At 41.2% G+C, this 21,477-nt stretch overlaps 1 protein-coding gene across 1 annotated transcript in view; it reads right to left on the minus strand.

Annotated features, from left to right (window-relative positions):
- Positions 1-6,941: 6,941 nt before the first annotated feature.
- The window catches only part of HTR4 (5-hydroxytryptamine receptor 4), a 231,763-nt gene continuing 217,227 nt past the window's right edge, over positions 6,942-21,477 (minus strand). The window contains exon 7 of the mRNA XM_053567300.1: positions 6,942-7,326. Within this exon, the coding sequence (XP_053423275.1) occupies positions 7,239-7,326 (88 nt within the window). The 3' untranslated portion in view covers positions 6,942-7,238. The remainder of the gene's footprint in view (positions 7,327-21,477) is intronic.

A 21,477-nucleotide genomic window follows, 5' to 3' on the forward strand; every position in this document is an offset into this window, starting at 1 on the left:
AGATTTGGAATCAGAAGACCTCTGCTGGATGACCTGGAGATAGTCACAATCTCTACCCTTGAGACTTAGTTCCCTTTTCTGTAAAATGGTAACAACTGGTAATACACACACACCATCACACCATGGGCCAGTGATGAGGGTCCAATGGGAGCCTCCAGGAAGGTGGACAATGATAAAAGTAGAGATAGTATTCCTTTTACTATAATTCCCTTTTTTTTTTAATTAGGACAGGATGCTTTATCCTGGTATTATAACATGTATTTGCTATACTAGAGAGTCTATAGATTCCTGGCATTATTCAAAGGGAAACTCTTCAGATACATAATTTTGCCCACAAAGAGAAAGTGTGGTCTAGCCTAGAATATTGTCTAAGCAGGGCCACGTCAGAGCAGGTCCTGGGGAACTGAGCAGTCGCAGCTCAAAGATCAGGGCACCAACACCAAAGATGTGGGAGTGGGCGTGAGGGCCATTTGTTGGACAAGCATTTCTGAAGACAAACATCTCCTATGTCCTATGTTTCCCTCAGTCTAAATTTGCTACCATTGAAATTTTCTGACAAAGTAGCCATTAGCTATAGGCGTCACACACTCCGCCTATGGGCTGGAGTTGGCCCTAGATGAGTGTGCTGGCCTGCAGTGTGTGAATGGAATTGAAGGCCGTGTCCTCAAGCAGCGTCTGAACCCACTGGGCCCAGCCTCCCACTGGTGGCTCCTTCCCTTTACTCACTGGGTTTCCTGCCTGACTCCCAAAGTCATTCCCTTTCTTATGAAATGCTTTTGGGGGACTAATCTTTCCATAACCTGCTCTCAGACCATATCCCAGGATAGTAAGAAGCAGAACTCACGCGGCCATTACAAGGAAATCAGCTAGTTAAAATCATTTATAAAAAGTGATTACCTAATGCTGTCTGTACCTTTTATAGTAATACTTTAAAGTATGTATGATCAGTATGTCCCCTGCTTTACTAGTTTAGCAGGTTAACACATTAACTGCCATGTGAGTTGTATTTAACTCATGCTAGTTTTGAGTGCAGAGCCTTGTGAAGCATATAGACTGGTGGATGGCAGAAGGTCCATAGCATTACTTCACGCTGAGAAACCTCTGCTCATTACACAGTCAATCAGCACGACTCTCCAACCTCCTTCACCCTGCCCAAGCAGGCCACAGGTGCTATGCTGTATTCTCCAATTATAACTTCTGTTTGCGCTTTTCCCCTAGAATGTTTGCCTGGTGGCTGTTTGAATGAAATCTATAACATAGTACATGGTGACGTGACATTGTTGCACAATATTCAGAAGTCATCATCCAAGACCACCCAAGGTCTACTTAAGACACAACTAAATACTTGTGGAATGACAAAAGGCTCAATTTTCAGAAACAAGTTCAATAAGTATGTTGTGACTCACAACTCAGATGGTGTGCAGTATAAAAATTGATTTGAGTGCTGTGTGAGTTGCATTTAACTCAGAAAACAAAAAAAAATGGTTTTTTTGTTAGAAAGGATCATTTTGTTTTTGAAGTGTTTATTCTATTTTTGTAATAGAACACCATGACCCCAAGGGAAATTTTTTTTTTTTGCTAGCATGGCAGTTATGTGTTAAATAACTTGCTCAAAAGCAGACATCTAGGAAGTGATGGGAGCAGGGTGCCTTAGGTCTTACTAAAGCCTCTGCAACTTGGGTAAAGTTTTTCAGTCCATCTAAGTGGAAGCTTTCCCCATCAGGGAAGTTGCCAAGTCGGAGTTGCTGCTGCAACTGATACTTGAAGCCATTCCAACTGACCTTCATATGGTTAGCACAGTTCCAGAATAACAAAGGCAGCTGATTTACTGCTGCAGTCCTAGATACCTCACTCAGATATGGGAAGAAGCCAGAATACAAAAGAAATGGCACTGCAAACTATATAATGTCTATCATATGACATGCATATGCAACTAGCAACTAAAAAGAAAAAGAATTATATGTATTGATGTAAAAGATGTTTAGAGTACACTGTTGAGAAAAGCAAGTAGAGGTTATTAATGTATACATTTTATTTACATATAAGAAAACAAAACTATGTTTTTACATGTACATTTATACATATGTAAGTGCATAGAAAATGTTCTCGAATTATATCAGCCAAGTGATAACAGCAATTATTTCTAGAGAAGGGAGTAGGATTGAGTGGAGACAATGAGTATTTTGCGAAATCTGTATGTCTGGAAGTTTTTACAGTGGGAATGGATTACATAAATACATCATTTGTGCAACCCATAATTTACATAGTCTAAAAATGTATATTTTGAAATAAAAGAGGAGGAAGAAGGAAGCACTTACTTAGAATTGAGAAACCTGAAGTATTTGCAGTCCTGACTTTGATGCCATATGAGCTCCGTGTCCTCAGGCAAAACACTTTTCCTGACAGTCCATTTTCTATATAAAATCATCAATCCCTTTCTATGAGCTGTTAGGAGAGGCTCAAAGATCTCTTGAAAGTGCAGAGAAAAGTAAAGTGCCTCCAGGAGGTGAGATGATGTTTACTGGGACTCAGGTGAGCTAATGCAGGAACTCAGGAACGCTAATCCAAATAGCGTTCTAGTTTCCAACCTTGAAATGTGGGGGAAGTCAAACTGTCCTTGGCAGGGGCTGCTCTTGGATGGTCTGGAATATAAAGGACCTGTGCTTTCTTTGGCTTACACATCTACGTGGATCACTATGAGAGTTTTGAGACAGACTGCACCATGGTGCATTATTTCACTTCCAAGAAACACAGAGGGCAGAGTCCTTTCTGATTCATTCATGCAAGTTTGAACTTCTTTGGATTATCCGTGTTGCTGGGAGGGCTTCGTGTGTTTCTGTTGGTATGGGCGTTTCTTGATTTTTGTGTATCTCAAAACTTACATAATGACCCACATATCTGATTCTCAGTCTGATGCTGGTTATTGAGTAACCTCAGGCTGCTGAATGCTAGAAAGACTATGAAAGACGAGTGCAGAAGGGTCAGTCATCTACCTGAACCCCTCCGTTGTTTAAAATTGGGAGTCGAGGTTCAGAGAGTGGAAGCAGGAGCAGAAGAAAACAATAGAACGAGTGAGTGCAGAGTTCAACTGGAACAAGCTCGTCCAGAACCCTCTTCAGGTCCCACGCTATGGGGCAATTCTCAGGCAACATGAGGAAGAGGGCCACCCATAGCTTGTTCACGGCTCTGTCCTGGCACAGGTGCAACAGGTGAACGTGGAATAAATTAATCCCAGTAGCAAACACTGTTGGACATGTTCAGGGCTGCGGGCTTTATTTAAAATCAGACTACCTGGGTTTACATTTCAAAGCCACACTTCTCAGATCTGTTACCTTGGGCTACTTACCAGATGTCTCAGCTGAGATTTACTCATCTGTAAAATGGGAGTATTTTGGAACATAACTTGTAAGGATTTTGTAGAGATTAAATGAGATAATCTGTATAAAACACTTACCATGGTGCCTAGCTTCTCTGATTATTGCTATTTCTTCTTCTTATTATTATTATTATTACTAACAGATATGTTCTGGAATGAGCTGAAAGAAAAGGTAAAACAGGAAGGAGAAATCGCATCTAAATGGAATGTAATAGTAGTACAAAATATAAGCATTTGTGTTTTCCTCCTCTCCATATTTCCAAAAGCATGGAATGCAGGTTGTAGTTAAATGACATTAAGTCTCAATGCAGGTTGTAGTTAAATGACATTAAGTCTCAAAGTTCTGAAGTTCATCTCTGTAGATTCTCTTTCAACCCTCTGAAAGAGGGTTAGCTGAAAGAGGCGGTGGGGTGCCATAAGTGGAGGTGGGGTGCTTCTAACAGGTCTCTGACACGCTTTGGCCTCCTTCTTAAATGCAGAAGCAGAAGATAAACCCCAAACATCAGGTGTACTTAGAACTTGACAGCTTTCTTTTGTCTTCATTCATTTATCACTATGGTTGCTTTCTATTTATGGCAAATAATACTGATTTTCTATCTTGGGCACTGATATAATTTTGCCTTCTAAAATAAGTTTATGTACATGAAAACCTGGACTGATTTAAAGATAATAACTACATGACAGTACAGGCAGCACATGTATCTGATAAAAATTCCAGTGGTGGCCCATGGATGACCCAGGGCAGCTGTACAAGCTTCTCTCCATTTTTCAGATGAGACAAGCAAGGCAAAAGCTGATAAGGCCCAAAACAACCTGGTGTTCACATGCAGGCCTTCAAATCTATCTCTGAATTGTTTAAATTCCTATCAAATATTCAGCCTCAGTTTTCTCAGTTGGATGGAAAAGAGGTTGGAAATTTTGAGTAGGAAAGAGAAAAGCATTAGTCTTTTTTTTTTCCTCCTAGACTAGATGTTATAGGAAGAATTTTGACCAAAGCAAAGCAGAGCAATAGAGAAAAAGAAAGTGACATTGGTCTTTTATCAAAGAGAGACTCAATACCAAAGAGATAAATGGGTAGACAGCACAGCGCCAAGAGGACATTATTTTTGTTCTTACTTGAAGACATTGTTAAAGGCAATTCAGTTATATCCACTCCCTGGCCCCTCCCTAGGTTTCCTCCCTTGCCCACTCCCCATTCCCTAGGTAGACAGCAATTTGCTTCAGGACAGAGCATGAGGTGAAATCTCAGAAAGTAAAATTTTCCTACAAACACATACTTAGGTGTCAGCTAAAGAAGCTAAGTTTTACTTCCTTTGCTTTCTAGATGCTATTGAAGAGGGCTGGCATGGGGGTTTTAGAACTGGACAGCCTGCAGGCTGGACAGTCAAGGGAAGAGAAAAGACAGTGAACCCCTCTTACTGTAGGCAAGGGGATACTCTGGTTGTAGCATCCATCACCCCAAAGATTGTCAAGGCCAATCTGAAGTGGCTGCAGCCACACCCCCACTTTCTCCAAAGCATTTCTTCTTGATAACACAGGCTTCCTGGGAATTGGGAAAGGTATAGGTCTCCTTCTTCCTTGTACAAGCTTCTGAGTCTTCTGTACACATGCCATTAATATATTATCTGGAATCCTGGGAGCCACAGATTTAACTAATGCTGGCCTAACAGTTGTCCAGGTAGAACTAACCTGGTCATGTCCTATGAATCTCCAGTGTGGGCATTTGATGCATCCCTCACATCATCTCAGACTTTGTCCAAAGAAATAGCAAAGCAAACTCTGGAGGCCCTCTTCTGAAAAGGAGACCACTTTCTTGATAATGATAAGAGCTATCATTCTTTACATTGCTGCCCTTTCCCTGGTCCATGATGCCTGTGACCTCTATGGATAGCAACCATGCACTGGCTCACAGGAGCATGTCCCCCAAAACAGGAAGAGTCCTGTGATATGGTGTGATCTCATTTTCCCACCTGTATGGTAAACTTTGCATCCCTAATGAATCCAAATTTTCATTTGATATGAAAGACCTGCCACTGAAAAACAATATTTTATATAAGCAGATATACTTGCTAAGCTCCTGGGAAAAGAAGCATTTCATAAGGAAGAAATCTTACTGTATTTGTATATGTGTGTATGCATGTATGAATTATCTAGTAGATCCTATCAACATTGAGGGCATTAAAAAGAAGTTTACCACAGAACTGAACCTATTTCTATTCACTATAATGTGGTTCTTATCATCACTCTGTTAGTCTTTCTGTTAGTGCTTTGTGCTTGGAGAAAAAGAGAGATTATGTTCAGACAGAAGAACCCTGGAACTCCATATTCACTAATCTTTGTCGTTTCCATAAAAAAGTGAAGACGGGGAATCAACTCTGAGGAGCTGTATTAATCCTAACACAGAGAGGTCCCATCCATGTGTTGACCAACCATCCTTAGTTTGCCCCAGACGGTGGGAATTTCTGGGATGTGAAACTTCAGTAGTAAAACCAGGTGGTTGATCTCTCTAATTCTCTGTGGGGTCTGACCATTCCTGCCCACTATATCTGCCAACAGACAGAAGAGGGAAAGTTAAATTGTTGTGCCTTCACGGATGAAATAGGGGTTTAGGAAGCAATTGTGACATCCAACATCACTTAGGAAGAGAGGCCAACAGAGCAAGTGGAAGGGCAAGGATAACTTGTGAGGCCTCAACCCCTGGCACATCTTTAGGTTGTAATATGTGACCCTCACTTCTGCATACCAACTCCACTCACATGCCCGGTTCACTTCGTTTCACTCTGAGAATCAGCAATAGATCCTTTCAATAAGGTTTTATTGGCAGCCAAAATAAAGACAGCTGGAAAAGTGTGCCCTCAGACTCTCAACAGCATTGTTACTGAAAGGGATGCATCTTCTTAGAAGGTCTGAGGGGATGAGTTGCTGGTGAAAGGTGTAGGACACTCAGTTTCCCTCCTGATCTCTGGCTTGTAGCCCATTCTCAGTCAACACTCTCAGAAGAAGGGGAGGATCCTCTCCCCATGGTCACAGGGAGAAATGAATCAAGATTTATTCCACATAATCCCATCATCAGTATGCCAGTTAAAAAGTGGCAACTTTAAACACACATGTACACACAACTAAAAGATGCCTTTGGTTGGATGGATCTGAAACCAAAATTTATGTAGAGTCAGCAAAATCTATTCTCAAGAAGAAAGGAAAGAAAAGTGCTCATGGCATAAAACAAAAATCTCAATGCTTCACTGGTCAGTGCTTCACTATCTTGACCATTGACATCAATCTAACTTTATTGAAAGAGCCCTGATTAATTCACACATCCAGAAGATGGCCAGAATGGAGAAGAAGCTGGTGATGTTTACTTAAGAGAGAAAACTGAAAAATGTGAAGGCAGATCATTGTCTTCCAGCATCTAAGGGCTCTGGGGGGAGCTGGGGGTACGTGCATGGCCCCACACATAAGCTGGAGTGGTGACAGATTTGTGATCTAACAAAGGAAAGAGCCTTCTTATAATTAAAACTTCCCTACAATAGAATGGACTGGATCAGGAGGTAGTGAGCTCCTGTTCCTGGAGGTATGCAAGCAGAGACTGACCAACGTTCAGGGATGGAAAGGAAGATGCTACTCCCGCTTTCCTTGGGAGGCTGAATCTGAAGATGCCTGAAATCCCTTCATAACTCTGAGATCCTCGATGCTCTGGCCTCAGGTCCTGCTCCACACTGTCCTCCGTGTACCCTTCCTGGGCCCTCAGCCCTTACTGCCTTGTGCCTCACTAGTGGTGATGAGGATCAGGAGTGGTGCCAGGGTGTCCTGTTCACACAGCATGAGTGGGAATGAATGGCCAAGCTGTGAGCCATGTCTTCAATCAGAAGCATGATTCCAGGGATTCTGGGTCATTATGTATGGGCAGCTTCTCCAGTTCCTGGTGGTGTCTACTATGCAGAACTGTGTACCTAGGGAGGAAGGAAAGAAAGTGTGAGAATTCAACAGGCGTGCTGCAGATGAATCGAGGAGAGTTCTCACTCCATGCCTGACTCCCGCTGTCTGCCTGCTTGGGATGGCATGGCAGTGTGGGAGTGAGGGGGGGAGGTACTTTACAGAGAGGAAGACCAGATGAATTGCACACAGACTGCTCCTGTTAAAGGTGGGGAACTGAGTCCTGTAGGAAACAGCAGGCCTAGGACTATACAGGGAATAACAGAGCCGGGACTGGAACCCAGATTTCTTTCCTCCCAGCAGAGCCTGGGGCTCGTGTATTACTCATCACAATGAACCCTCTGTCCACTTCAAGCTGTGCTGAACACACCAGGTTTCCTCTACCAGGGTTAGTTTTGTGTTCAGTGGTATCTACCTCCTGACTGAGATGAATCAACCACTCATGGCCTGAAATACAATGAAACCAATGGTGTTTGTCACTTTGATTCTTTTTGGTGTCATTTAGCACACCAAATCAATTCCAGGCAAGCTGACTCTAAGCATCATCATGAAATTTAGTACTTGACAAGTGTTTATTAGTTTTCTGCAGTGTCAAACACAGGTGCACTCAATATGTTAATTTCTTTTAGATGCATCTCAATAGCAGGCACATCTCATCCTCAGTTGCCCAGACTCCAGCATCAGGTGGTCATTCCTGTGAAATGTCTATAGATTTTAGAAGCATAATTGTCACTCACCTCTCAGAGGCCAGTGTCAAACCCATTCAGTGAGACAAACGCATCTAGTTATCTGGCATCAAATATTGACATATAACTTGATGGCTTCTCTTGACTTACATTGATGCTTTTCTTTGAATTATAATAATCTGTTACTGATTTGCATTGATAGATTGGCCTGTACCATACCCTCTTCATGGATTAGCTTACTTAATCCCTACAATAGCCCTATGGGATTGTATTACTTCATTTTACATTTGAGTACAATGATGCATGTCAGGATTAGTGATGTGCCCAAGAAAATATAGGTCCTATGTGAAAATCTATCCAATCAAACCCACTGGCTCTCACATAGCCCACCAACCAGGTGCAAGTCTAGAGGAGTAGTTCTTAGCAAGGACCATTTCATTCCCTTGGGGCCATTTTGGAGACAATTTTGGTTATCACTGAGGGGGAAGTGCTACAGGCATCTGGTGGGTAGAGACCAGGGATGCTGCTAACTATTGTATGAACACAACACAGTCTGCCACAACAAGAAATGATCTGGCTGCAAACGTCCATAGTGCTGAGATGGAAAAAACCTAATGTAGAATCAACAGTCCTTGCAGCTGGCTGGCAGCAGGTGTTAACTAGTTACACAGATACAGGGACCTGCACAACTCCAAGCTCCTACAGAACCCTCCTGAAATAGAAGTGAGCAGAAAGGATATGATGTGAAGAACTCAAAGCATCTGCTACTTCTATTGGGCTAGACCAGTGCTAAGGAGGAGAGTAAAGTGGGAGAAGGAGATGGAAAGGGCCAGCTCCTACACTGCTAAATAGAGTGGCCAGGAAAGGTCCCAGTGAGCGGTGTGTGACCTCAGTGAAGCTAGCGTTCCAGCTATTGACTCTCAGCCCAAACCTTCCTCTACACCAGGCTTCGTCACTCTGCAAACCCAGTGTCTGCTCTGTTGACCAGCTCCCTCTCAGGCTCCTCAGACAGAGGGTATTGGGGAGGCGAGGAAGCTGGAGGAAGGACAGGTGCTGGCTCTGCCAGCTTCCTGTCTGCTGTGGTTCCTGTGAGTGTCACCCTTGAACACTTCTTCACCCCGCACAGGCTGAGGCCTCCTGGAGCAGCGGCCGCATCACTTTACTGTCTTCCCAACTCTTACAGAGCCTGCTTCATGGCAGCAGCTCGGAGGTACCTGCTCCAAGTGCTCAGCCCCTCTTCATTAGAGGCCTAATCTTCTGTTCAGAGAGATCTCGTCTCTGAGTTTCTAAGTTTTTGTGAGTATTTCTTTTATTCTCTCAGCCCTAGGGCTTCCTGCAGTTGCTAACTTCACAGGGCTTCAGAGCACTCTTTTAGTAATTAATGACTAGATGCCTAGTTAACAACCTTTTATGCTAAAATGTTGTTTAAATAACTGTGTGGCTTATGTCTCATGACCAAACTCTGAGACATAGTGAGAGACGGAGGCCTGTGCTTATCTGGGAGAGAAGCATTTCAGGTAGAAGCAGTAGTCAGTGCAAAGGTCCTGGGGCTAGATCCTTCCAGGCATGTCTGAAGAACAGCCAGAAGGTGAGGGGCTGATGGAGAAAGTAAGGAGTTGACTTTAAGGCAGCCAGGGCTAACGCAGGGTGAGGGTGGCCTTGCAGAGCCCTGTGAGGCTCTAGCTTGCACTCCATGGTGGCTCTTAGCAGGGGCTGGACATAGTCAGAATGACCTTCCAGCAACCTCTCTCCAGCTGCTCTACTGAGAGTAGGTGGGATGGAGGTGGTATGTGGAAAGCAAGACCAATTAGGAATTTACAGCAATAATCCAGTGAGAGAAGACTGTGCCTTGGCCCAAGAGGTAGGTGTAAAAGTGATAAGGAATGGTCAGAGTCTGCACCTATAAACCCAGTCTCAGTAGCCAGTTTGCTATGACACTTAATTCTGCAGGAGGTTTAGTGTTTACAACTTTTCTCAGATTCTGGCATGTGTGTTTGTTTCCCTGGGCTTCTCTCACACCTAGAGGACTGTGTTATGCAGTGTAGTGACCGAGGCCTTCACTTGAGTCAGACAGACATAGTTCCCAGTCCAGGCTCTACCACTTACCAGCGTTGGCAGGGTTCATCTCTCTATGCCTCATTTTTCTTCTCTGTAACTAAGGGTAATAATACCTACCTCACTCACTGCTGTAAGGATTAAACAACGTAAGGTAAGGACAACATTAGCACTGGGGCAGGAACATAGTAGAAACTCAATACATAAAAGCTAAAATAATTATATATACTTCTTTTGTCAGTTAAGAGTATGCAATAATGATGATGATAATAATAATAAATGCACACCCCTCAACTTAGAAATACTTTCCTACCTTATTTATTTTATAGGTAAAATCTAAAAGGCCTCAAGATATAGAAAGATCCCCGATTTTGCCCTTCCTTTCTCCTGTATCAGAACCACAAGCCCCTTTTTGCAAATGTTCACACAAAGCAGCACCAGCTGATTTTCCCATTCATGTACTCTTTTTTCACTCACAGTAAACTCTGCAGGCCAGTGATACAGAAGAGAAAAGTGAGGCTTAGAGTTGAATGGGTGTGCTGAGCATCGTGATAAGGGGGCAGCAGGGCCCGCCAGGATCATGGCCACAGCCCCACCACTGCTCTTACCCTGAGCAGCATCACTTAATTACATAAATATGGGCCTTCCAAAAATGGTTCAGGACCAAACACCCTTGGGAAATGGGGCTTCAGTTTGGTATCTGAGGTGTAGGGACACCCCTGAAGTAGATATTTGTGTAGGAGGAACTTGAATAATAATAAGAAGAAATTATACACAGCAGTAGAATGTATGCCAGTTACGATTTTTAGTAATTATACTTACATCATTATATAATTTTACTTATATCATTTGCTTTTTACAAACTAAGCAGCATGTGCTCTACTTACACTTATCTTACAGATGAGAGAACTGAGGCCCAGAGCAGTGAAACAGTGTGTCTAAGGTCTCAGGATGCATGGAGCCCATGCTCTGAACTGCACACCCTCCCAAACCTATGTGATAACCTACAGATAACAGATCACTCTCACGGGCAAGTAATGGCACCTTCTCCTACATCAAGTTCACATGAAGGAGGTGTTGGGGTTGAGAAGGCAAGCTGATAACTGTGATCACTTACAAGGCGCAGCTATGGAATGCAGGCAACCTCTTTTGCAGTCTGTTTTCCACACATCTCTCCTCATGTCTGTTTCTCTTGTGCTAATGCAGTGTTCAACCTTTTGTATCTTACAGCACACTTGAACCTATAGTTGAACTTCTGCTGCACACTTAAATTATGTTAATAACAAAGAGTAAAGGAAAGAATATACTTACTGTGCTTTGAAGTTCTTTCAAAAACATTTTAATTATTGACCTGTAAAAATATTCATGGCATACCTAAGATCCTGCACATTGGCTGAAAATCACTGCGCTATTGAGTCACTTGCCAGCAGTGCCCAGAAAAAGAGGTGTGGGACTGGAATGGGTATATCAAGTGGAGGCTTCCCTTTGTCCAGAGGGCAGTTGAAAGGCAACAGCCATCTGTAGATGAGGGAGTGAACAGATGGGTATGTTTTCTAGTTGTAGTTGCCTCTTGAACAATGTTTGGAGGGGGAGCACCAACCCCCAGCACAATCGATAATTCGTTTTACTCTCCCAACTTAACTACTAATAGCCTATATTGACTGGAAGCCTACTGATAACATACAGAGTTGATTAATGCCCATTTCATATTTTATATGTATTGTATACTATATTCTTATAATAAAGTAAGCTAAAGAAAATAAAATGTTACTAAGAAAAATCATAAGGTGCAGAACACAACTGCAGGAGGGACTCTACCTACCAAATGGAAATGTAACCTAGTCGTTTGCATCCTCACATTAACCTGAAATTTAGAAAAAAAGAAAATCGTAAAGAAGAGAAAATATGTTTACTGTTCATTAAGTGGAAGCAGAACATCATAAGGTCTTCATCCTCACTGTCTTTAAAGTGAACAGGCTAAGGAGAGGAAAGGGCGGTTGGCCCTGCTGTCTCAGGGGTGGGAGAGGCAGAAGAAACTCCACATGTAAGTGGAGCCATGCATTTCAGATCCACGTTGTTCAAGACTCAACTGTACAGCATTTGAGTGGTTCTTCTCCCCATGGTATGGTGGGTGATACACATAGAAAGGAAGAACGATCGTGAACTTGCGTCAGCAGGAGTCTAGTAGAGGCAAGTGTGTCACAGATGGGGTCTGGCTCATGGAGATATTCCCTTATTTCCTGGGCTTGGGTATTCCCAAGTTTCCATGAATCGAATATATTTTTAATAAGTTACTTTCTCTTTGATTGTGAATAATAAACAACATGGGCAGATCTGGGATCTGTATAGACATATACAAAATTACACTGCCTTATGAACTCAGGGCTCACATATATGTCCAGGTTCACTCTTCTGTAGCTGGCTACCTTCAAGCAATGTCTCTAATTGTAGTGTGCAAACCCCCATCAGTCTGTAGGCACATTCATGGGGATCTACACACCCTCCTTTTGAGGAATATCGAGAAAAGAGAAAGCACGGGCACTGTGGGCAAACAGAATAACATTCAAATCCCAACTCTGCCATCTGCTACAGTAGAACCTCTGCAAGTTGACCACCCAAGGGACTGTAACAAACTGGTCTATATATGGAGGTGGTCAACATAAGGAATTAGGCCTACTGTACTGACACATACATGTGGTGCAGTGTCTGGTCTATGAAAATTAGGCCAAGGTAAGGAGGTGGTCAATTATGGAATCTCTACTGTAGTGAATGGCCTGGTCAAGTACATTTGTCTCACCTACTTGAAACTTTTATTGTAACAATGAAATAAACACCTACAAATGTCTTAGCACAAGGAATGGATCCACAGTGTGTGCAAGAATGTTCACTGTATAAAAACCAAGCTTCAGAAAATGTGACTTTCTTTGGATCAAAGAAGTAAAGAAGTATGGAATGGCAGAGGCAGAATGTCTGGGTTCAAATCCTGGCTTTTACCACCTACCAGGTCTGTGATTTATTCCAAATGTTCCATTGTCGTGGACATTAAATGAGATAATCCATATACAATATTTAATGGGATAGTGCCAGCTGCAAAAGTAAGCACTCAAAAGTGTCCATATTGTTATCTAATGTATAAGTAAGACTTGAACCCAATCCTCATTCAGTGCAGAAATTCATTCCTTAGTAATTGATGAAATGTTTGTCTACTTGATAATTAATCAGAGCTAAAAGAAACTGGCAAATGGCTTTACAGATAAAGAAATAGCCCCAGAGAGAGACCATCATCTGTTAGAGCGGCAAACGTCTCTCAGTTTTGCTTGGTGCAAGGGCTGACCTGGAGTCTCACTGCTGCTCTGGGGGAAAGCTGACCCCAGGTGAGTGGGTGTACCACTGCTGTTTCCCGAGCAACGTCCGTGCAGCAGGCAGCTCCCTTCATATTAATTTACTCAAACATGAAGGGAGCCACATTAGTGTCAGTAATTACCTGAGTCTACAATTCATTCACCGAGCAATTAGCATCATGTTTAGTGCAGCCTGGATGTGGTAATTAGTAGAGTAATAATAGCCCCTTCTGCCTGTCCAGCCTGATATCATCAGGAAATGATCAGACTTTATTACACATCACCCTGGCCCTTCCCTGCAAGGCAGTGCTCACTCACACTAGGTGGAGGAGCTGTGTTGAGGGGAAGAGGCTTGCAAGATGTTTTAATTATTAAAATATAAAATGCCTCAGTTTAGCAAGTCAATCCTGAGGCAGAGTTTCATGAAATCTGAAGCTCTCTCACCTGGAAACAAAGATTTTACAGTGGATGTTTACTTTGTGAACATAAATCCTAAGCATTTATTCACTCACTTACTTAAAAACATATTCTGAGTGTCTACCACAGTATAGGTATGATGCCATGCCTTGGAGATGCCAGGGTGGAGACACTGTCCCTGTCTCCATGGGGTAGTGAGGGGACCCCACAGTTAGACATGAAACCACAGCCACAAAAGGTGTTGGGAGGGACAGGTATGGGTGACGCTATGTGTACATGTCAGAGAGAGCAGTGATCTCACTTAGTGTGTCAGCGTTCTGTGACTGAGATCAAAGTGACAGGAGATGAGAATTGAAATATGGATAAGAGTTCACCAGGCCAACAGAAGAACCAAGGCCAATAGTTCTGGGGATGGGCCCATGAGGTGAGCACAGAACAGGGAGGGCATTGCCTAAGAGGAGGGTCCAGAGTCAGCAGGGGCCATGCTGAGGACCGTTGTTCTCACCTCTTGAGCAGTGGGAAGCTGGTGAAGGCTGTAAGCAGAGTGAGCTCCTGTGGGCTTTAGGTTTGGGGGAATGTCCTGCCTGGGTTATGGAGAATGGACTGGAGTGAGGCTGGTGTGGGAGCCCCGAGGGAAATTAGGCGCACTAGCTTCCTGTCAGGGCTATAACAAAAACAACCCCAAACATAGTAGCTTCAAGAAACACACGTCTATTACCTTATGTTTCTGGAGCTTAAAAGTTCCAAGTGGGTATTACAGGGCTAAAGGAAGGTGTTGGCAGAGCTGCACTCTTTCTGGAGGTTCTAGGGAAGAATATGTTCCTTGACTTTTCCAGCTTTTAGAGGCTGCTCATATTCCTTAACTTACAGCCTCACTGTTCTAACCTCTGCTTCTACCTCCCCCCTCTCCTGCCTCCCTTTTACAGGGACTCCTGTGATGATAGTGAGCCCAGCTGGATGATCCAGGAACATCACCCCATCTCAAGATGCTTAGCTTCATCACATCTGCCAAGTCTCTCCTGCCACGTATGTTAACATATTCGGAAGTTCTAGGAATTAGGATGTGGACTTCTTTGGCTGGTTAGTTTTTGCCTATCACAGGTGATTTTTAAGGTGTCCAGAGATGTTGGTGATTCAGACACAAAGGGTGCTAGTGGTGGAGGTGTTGAGAAGTAGTTGGATTCAGGACATATCCTGAAGGGAGAGCTGACAGTGCCCACTAACACACTGGACACAGGGCCAGTGAGGGCCTCCCAGGTAGGGGCCTGGGCTCAGCAATGACACAGAGGCAGGAAAGATCATGTAGTGGCTTGAAAGAGAGGTGAGCATTCCAGGGCATATCCTGCATGGTGAGGCTGGGAGTGTTGGCACATGAGACTTAAAGGAAGTGGTGACAACATTATTGGGGGCTTTAACAACTGGGTTTGGAAGGTTGGCTAAATTTTTAGGTGACAGAGAGTGAAATGCACTGTACAGAATGGGACAGTTGAGATGTTGAGACCAATGTGGAAAGAAAAGACAAGGTCATGAGCAAGATAAGCATGATGGATGGAAGAAGACAGGAGGATCTGGCCCAGGGTGGTAGGCTGGACATCATCATTGACTTCACATGGGGATTACTGAGAAGGGTCCAAGGTAAATCTGAGTTTCTATCCTGGGCAAGACCGTAAAACTGTGGGTGCTAATGTCATTACTAACAGGGTCCCCAGCCACCTTGACCTCCTCTTCTCCAGGGGAAACACCTCCCATTCTTCAGTATTCCTCCTAGAGCAGGGTTTCTATTCTTTTTCAGCTTCTTGGTAGCTCCATTCTGGACTAGCTTATGCTTGTCACTGGAAAATGGATATTCCATTGGTTAAGGGGATCCTGGCCTAGGTCCACTATTTGCTTATCAGTAGAATAAGAACCAAAGCTCATACCTTATAATGCAACTGTGCATGTTTATACAGAGATGTATAACTATTATAAAACAAAGAATGCTTTCTTTAAGGGAGCTCCCCTCCTGGGCTCCCCTACCCTTTCCCCTTCACCCTCAAGGACTCAGATTTCCTAAACATGATTCCTCACTGTGGGACACATCTGTTGCATGTTTTCCACCCCTACCCCCATCTCCCTGCAAGAACCTCGACCTCCTGCCATGGTACAGTCTGGGAGGAGGGGTGAGGCCCAAGTTAGACCACTGTGCTTCTGTCTCCAGGAGATATGTAACTGGGGATCCGGAGACACAAACAGGGTCTGTTCGTACTTACCAGGAGACTGGGAAGGGCTGCTGATGGCAGCTAGTTTGCTATTTTTCTCCTAAAAGTAGAGAAAGGATATCTAGAAAGACAAAGAAATTGATGTGCAAAGAAGAGCAGGCAAGAGACTACATGGCCTCAGAGGAGTGGAAAGGGGAATTCTAGCCCTTAAGAGCACACCTATTCCTTATTTTAATGCTTGAGATGTCCCAGTATCTTTCTAACAAATGTTCTCTTTATTTTTCTTCCAGAAGCATGAATGGACTTACAACTTATGATAGACACTATATATTATAGATGAACATATACACCCATACTTTCTTCTTTCTTTCTGGCAGAGACTGCCTATTTATTAATGAAGAAAAAAGTGAGAGAGATACATTGCAATTGAAGGTTTGGCCTGTGATCCCCTCCTCCACAGTGGAATCTAAGGGTCTGTTAGGGAAATCTGGAAAATCATTTCCTCTTAAATGAAAGATGAGTACAAGAAGAGTCTTCCTTTTCTTCTAGCATTTGGTTGTGGTTATGTTAGAACTGCAATGTTTGGAGCTTTGGCAGCCATTTTGTGACCATGAGAGGATTAGCTATCAGGTTGAGAATAGCAGAATAGAAAGATGAAAGCATCTGTGCCTTCTACAATGTTGTTGAATTGCTAAATTGACCAACTCTGAAACTACCAAGCTCTGGAATTTCTATCTCGTAAATTGACAAGTGACCTTATTGTTTAAATTAATTTTAGTTAGACATTGTAGTATTTATCAACCAAAGCATTCAAAGTTCTACATTACCCATAACCTTTAACTCTCATGTCTGTGATAGCTTTTAACATTCTGCCACATCTAAATCGTACCTATCCTTTAAGACCAAATCCAATGTCACTTCTTTCCAGAAGACCATCCATCAGCATTTATTGTTTATGAGAATACAAATTTTATCTGCTACTATTAGCTATCTAGTAGGGTATACACATTGTCTGGCTTTCTTGTACTCTTGAAAAACAGAGTCCATATATTGCCACGTTATAAGAGGTAACAACCTTTCAGCCCTCTACCAGACCTTGCAATAAGTGCTTCTTAAATACTACATTTAATGCTTACAATGACTATGATATTATTTTGTGTCTCTATTTCACAGACAAGGAAATTGAAACTCATGGAGGGTAGTTAGACTTGCCAGAGCTTACTTGCCTGTTGATTAGCAGAGCCAAGTTTCAAACCTAAGCAAGCTGGAATCCAAAGCCCTTCATGCTCTTAGTATTTCTCAAGCTTATTTCTTTCTAATATTATATTTATAGCTCACGAAACCACACACAGTGTAATGAAGATCTTACAATCTATAGAAACATTCTTGAATGGGTAGCAAATGAAATAGTACCCCCCTAACACTTCTTGGCCTTTGGATTGATTACAAAAAAATGTTGAGAATTTCTCTCTCTGAATAGATCTGGGTGTTGTACCACTCAGATAATCTTTACATTTGCGATGTTTCCTTCCATTCTTCTATGCTCAATAACATATCTTCTAGGGTGAGTGTGTGGGAAGGCACAATCTCCTCCAAACACTCCCATTTCAGTGTTTTGGTAGGGGCATTTGTAGGTTTTGGTATCTCTATGAGAAGACTGGAGAAATCATCCTGCATCAAAATCCATATCATGGACTGGGTTCATTCCTGGGGAAACTCCTGGCAAAGAAGCTGAGGAGTCTCAGGATGAAAAAGGGATGAAAGGTTTCAGGGAGGCAAAGGAAAAGTATGTATGGTGGAAAAAGGAAACAATTGCATAGACTGTAGAAGTGTGACTTTTTAATTTGGGGCCATTCATTCAGGAAGGCCTGAGGCATCAGAAGAAAATTATCTGCCAGAGGGTGTATATGCATGGATATTTCTGTGAATGTTTAGCTAGCAAGACAGCATTTATCCAAAAGTCAGTTATCCAGTGATTTCCATTATCCAGAAACCTGACCTTAGTTTTTTTAAAGCTTCTGAGTTATCAGAGTAGTTATTACAAAGGTGTGATTTTTTTTTCCAGTTTTTCTCTCAGAGAACACTTAAGCTTAATTTTCATATAACTCTAGAAATCTTGGTTCTTCCCCAACACCCAGAACAGCAGAGACGGGAAAGGGAGCTATATAATGCTAGCAGTCCGTGAGCTGATTGCAGAAAAGAATGACAGCTGATAAGTGGCAAAGAGAAAAGAAACTAAGAAAGTCAATGACAACAACAACAACAAAAAAAAAAAAAAAAAAAAAACACAGAAAAACTAAGCAGGGTCATTTAATGCTAATAAAAATACTTCAAATGTATTCGAAGGTTAAAATATGGCACAAGATAATTTATGAACAAAAATCAAAATGACAACATTGCAAAAAGGTATTCAAAAACTGATTTGATACTGGGAAAATTCAAATGATGTCTATAGCTTAGGTAATAGTATTGGGCCTAGTATTTGATCCAACAGTCTCACTACTAGGTACCTGCCCAAAGGATAAGAAGTCATTTTTTCTAAAAGACACCTGAGCTCTAATGTTTATTACAGCACAATTCATGATTTCATAATTGCAAAGATGTGGAATCAACGTAAGTGCCCATCAGCTATTGAGGGAATTAACAAATGTGCATATATGAACACCATGGAGTACTGCTCATTAGTAAAAATGAATAATTTAATTCCATTTGCAGAAGTTTGGATGGAACTCATCAACATTATCCTAAGAATATCTCCATAATGAAAAAACAAATACCGCACGTATTTCCTATTAATTTGGAAAGAATTGGTTGGTACATATCATCATAGAAAGAAGTAAAAATCATTGAAAATCAAGAAGGGAGAAGAAGGCAGTGGGAAGGGGGAAAACATACCCAACAGGTACAATGAATAATATTCAGGTAATAGGCTCATTTATAGTCCTGACTAATGCATTATAAAGCTATTCACGTAACAAAAACTTTGTACCTCCTAAATATTTTGAAATAGAAAATAAAGAAAATAAATATAAAGACACATAGATTAAAAGCTAAATGGATAAAGATATACCATGCTAAATTAGAAGAAAGTGGAAGTAGCTATATTAATTTTAGACAAAACTGACTTCAGAGCAAGAAAGTTTTCTGAAATAAAGAGAGGCATTATATGATAAAGTAGTCAGATAAAGTAGTCAGTTCTCCAAGAAGACATAGCAATTCTTAACATGTATGCTCCTAATAACAGAACATCAAAATGCACAATACAAATCTGATAGAAAAGCAAGGAGAAATAGAGTGGAGCCTTCAATGCTTCTTTATCAAAAATGAATAGATCCAAAAGCCAGAAAAGTAATGAAGATATAGTTGAACTAAACAGCTCAAAGTCAATAAAATTGACAGCTACAGATTACTTTACCCAGCAATAGAAGAATAGATATGTAACATTCACCAACATACACCACATTTGCATAAAACACACCATATCAAATTTAAAATAAAGAAATCTCACAATGTCTCCTCTCAGACCACAATGGAGTTAAAGAAAGATAAATTAAAAACCCTCAATTTATTATAGACTGAAAAACACATTTCTCAATAACACATACAGAGGTTAAAAAAAACCCTCAAAAATAATTATAAAATATTTTGTACCAAATGAAAATGAAAACACAAGCTATCAAATATTTGTGGGATGTGGTGAAAGCTGCGTTTAAAGAAATATTTATAGCATTGAGATCATATATAGAAAAGATAAAATATCTAAAATCGATAATAAATTTCTACTTTAGGAAACTAGAAAAAGAGTATTAAACTAAATGCAAAGTAAGCAGAATGAGAGAAATAATAAAAATTAGAGCAGAACTCAATGAAATTAAAAACAAGAAATCAATAAAGTCAACAAAATGAAAAGTTATTTAAAAAGATCAATACTATTGACAAATATGTAGCTAGTCTAACTGAAAAAAGAGAGAGGACACAAACTACTAATGTAAGACGTGAAAGAGGTGACATCACTACAGATCTCATGGATATTAAAAGTATAGTCAAGGTATACTGTTAATAACTGTATGCCCACAATTTGATGACCTAGATGAAATGAACCAATTCCTTGAAAGACATAGTCTGCTGAAACTACCACAAGGAGCAATAAAAACTCTGAATAGGCTTATATCTATTAAATAAATTGAATAAAAAAATTAATATTCTAAAACTGAAAGTACTGGGCCCAGATGGGTTCACTGGTGTATTCTACCTAACATAGAAGAAAGAAATTATACCAATTTATGTACATTCCCTTTAGAATATGGAAGCAGAGGCTATACTCTCTAACTCATTCTATGGGGGCAGTATTACTCTAATTCTGAAACCAAGCAAAGTATATTACAGAAAGAGAGAGAGAGAAAGAAAGAAAGAAAGAAAGAAAGAAAGAAAGAAAGAAAGAAAGAAAGAAAGAAAGAAAGAAAGAAAGAAAGAAAGAAAGAAAGAAAGAAAGAAAGAAAGAAAGAAAGAAAGAAAGACTATAAGTCACGTCTAAGTCTCTCATGAACATAGATGCAAAATCCTCAACAAAATATTAATTAACATATTAAATCTAACAATCCATAAAAGTAACTATACACTATAACCATAGGGGATTTATGTCAGTTATGCAAGGCAAATTCAACATTTTTTTTTTTTTTGAGGCAGAGCCTCAAGCTGTCACCCTGGGTAGAGTGCTATGGCATCACAGCTCACAACAACCTCAAACTCTTGGGCTTAAGCTATTCTCCTGCCTCAGCCTCCCAAGCAGTTGGGACTTCAGGCACCTGCCACAATGTCCGGCTATTTTTTGGTGGCAGCCGTCATTGTTGTTTGGTGGGTCCGGGCTGGATTCGAACCCGCCAGCTCAGGTGTATGTGGCTGGAGCCTTAGCTGCTTGAGCCACAGGCGCCAAGCTGGCAAATTCAACTTTTAAAAATCAATTAATGCTACAGATCACATTAACACACTAAAAAAGAAAAATCACACACTCATATCAATAAACACATAAAAAGCATTTGACAAAATCTAACACCTATGCATGACAAAAACTCTTAGTAAGCCAGAAACAAAGGAGAATTTTCTGTACTTAATGAAGAACATCTATAAAACACCTACAAATAACGTGATACTTCATGGTGAAAAATGCAACACTTTCCCACTAAAATCAGGAACAAGGCAAGGATGTCCCTTCTCATCACTGCTTTTCAAGATTCTACTGGATGTTTTAGCTAATGAAATAAGATTTCTGAATAAAGTAAATAGAGACTGGGAAGGAATAAATAAAACTGTCTTTGTTTGCAGATGACATGGTCTTGATTATGTAGAAAATATGAAATATTTTACAAAAAACCTCATGAAACTAATAAGATATTATAGCAAGTTTGGAAAGTATGAGGTTAACACACAAAAGTCAACTGCTTTTCTGCATGCTAGCAAGAATTTGAAATGAA

The sequence above is a fragment of the Nycticebus coucang genome, chromosome 17 (genome assembly GCF_027406575.1).
Source record: "Nycticebus coucang isolate mNycCou1 chromosome 17, mNycCou1.pri, whole genome shotgun sequence".
NCBI lineage: Eukaryota > Metazoa > Chordata > Mammalia > Primates > Lorisidae > Nycticebus > Nycticebus coucang.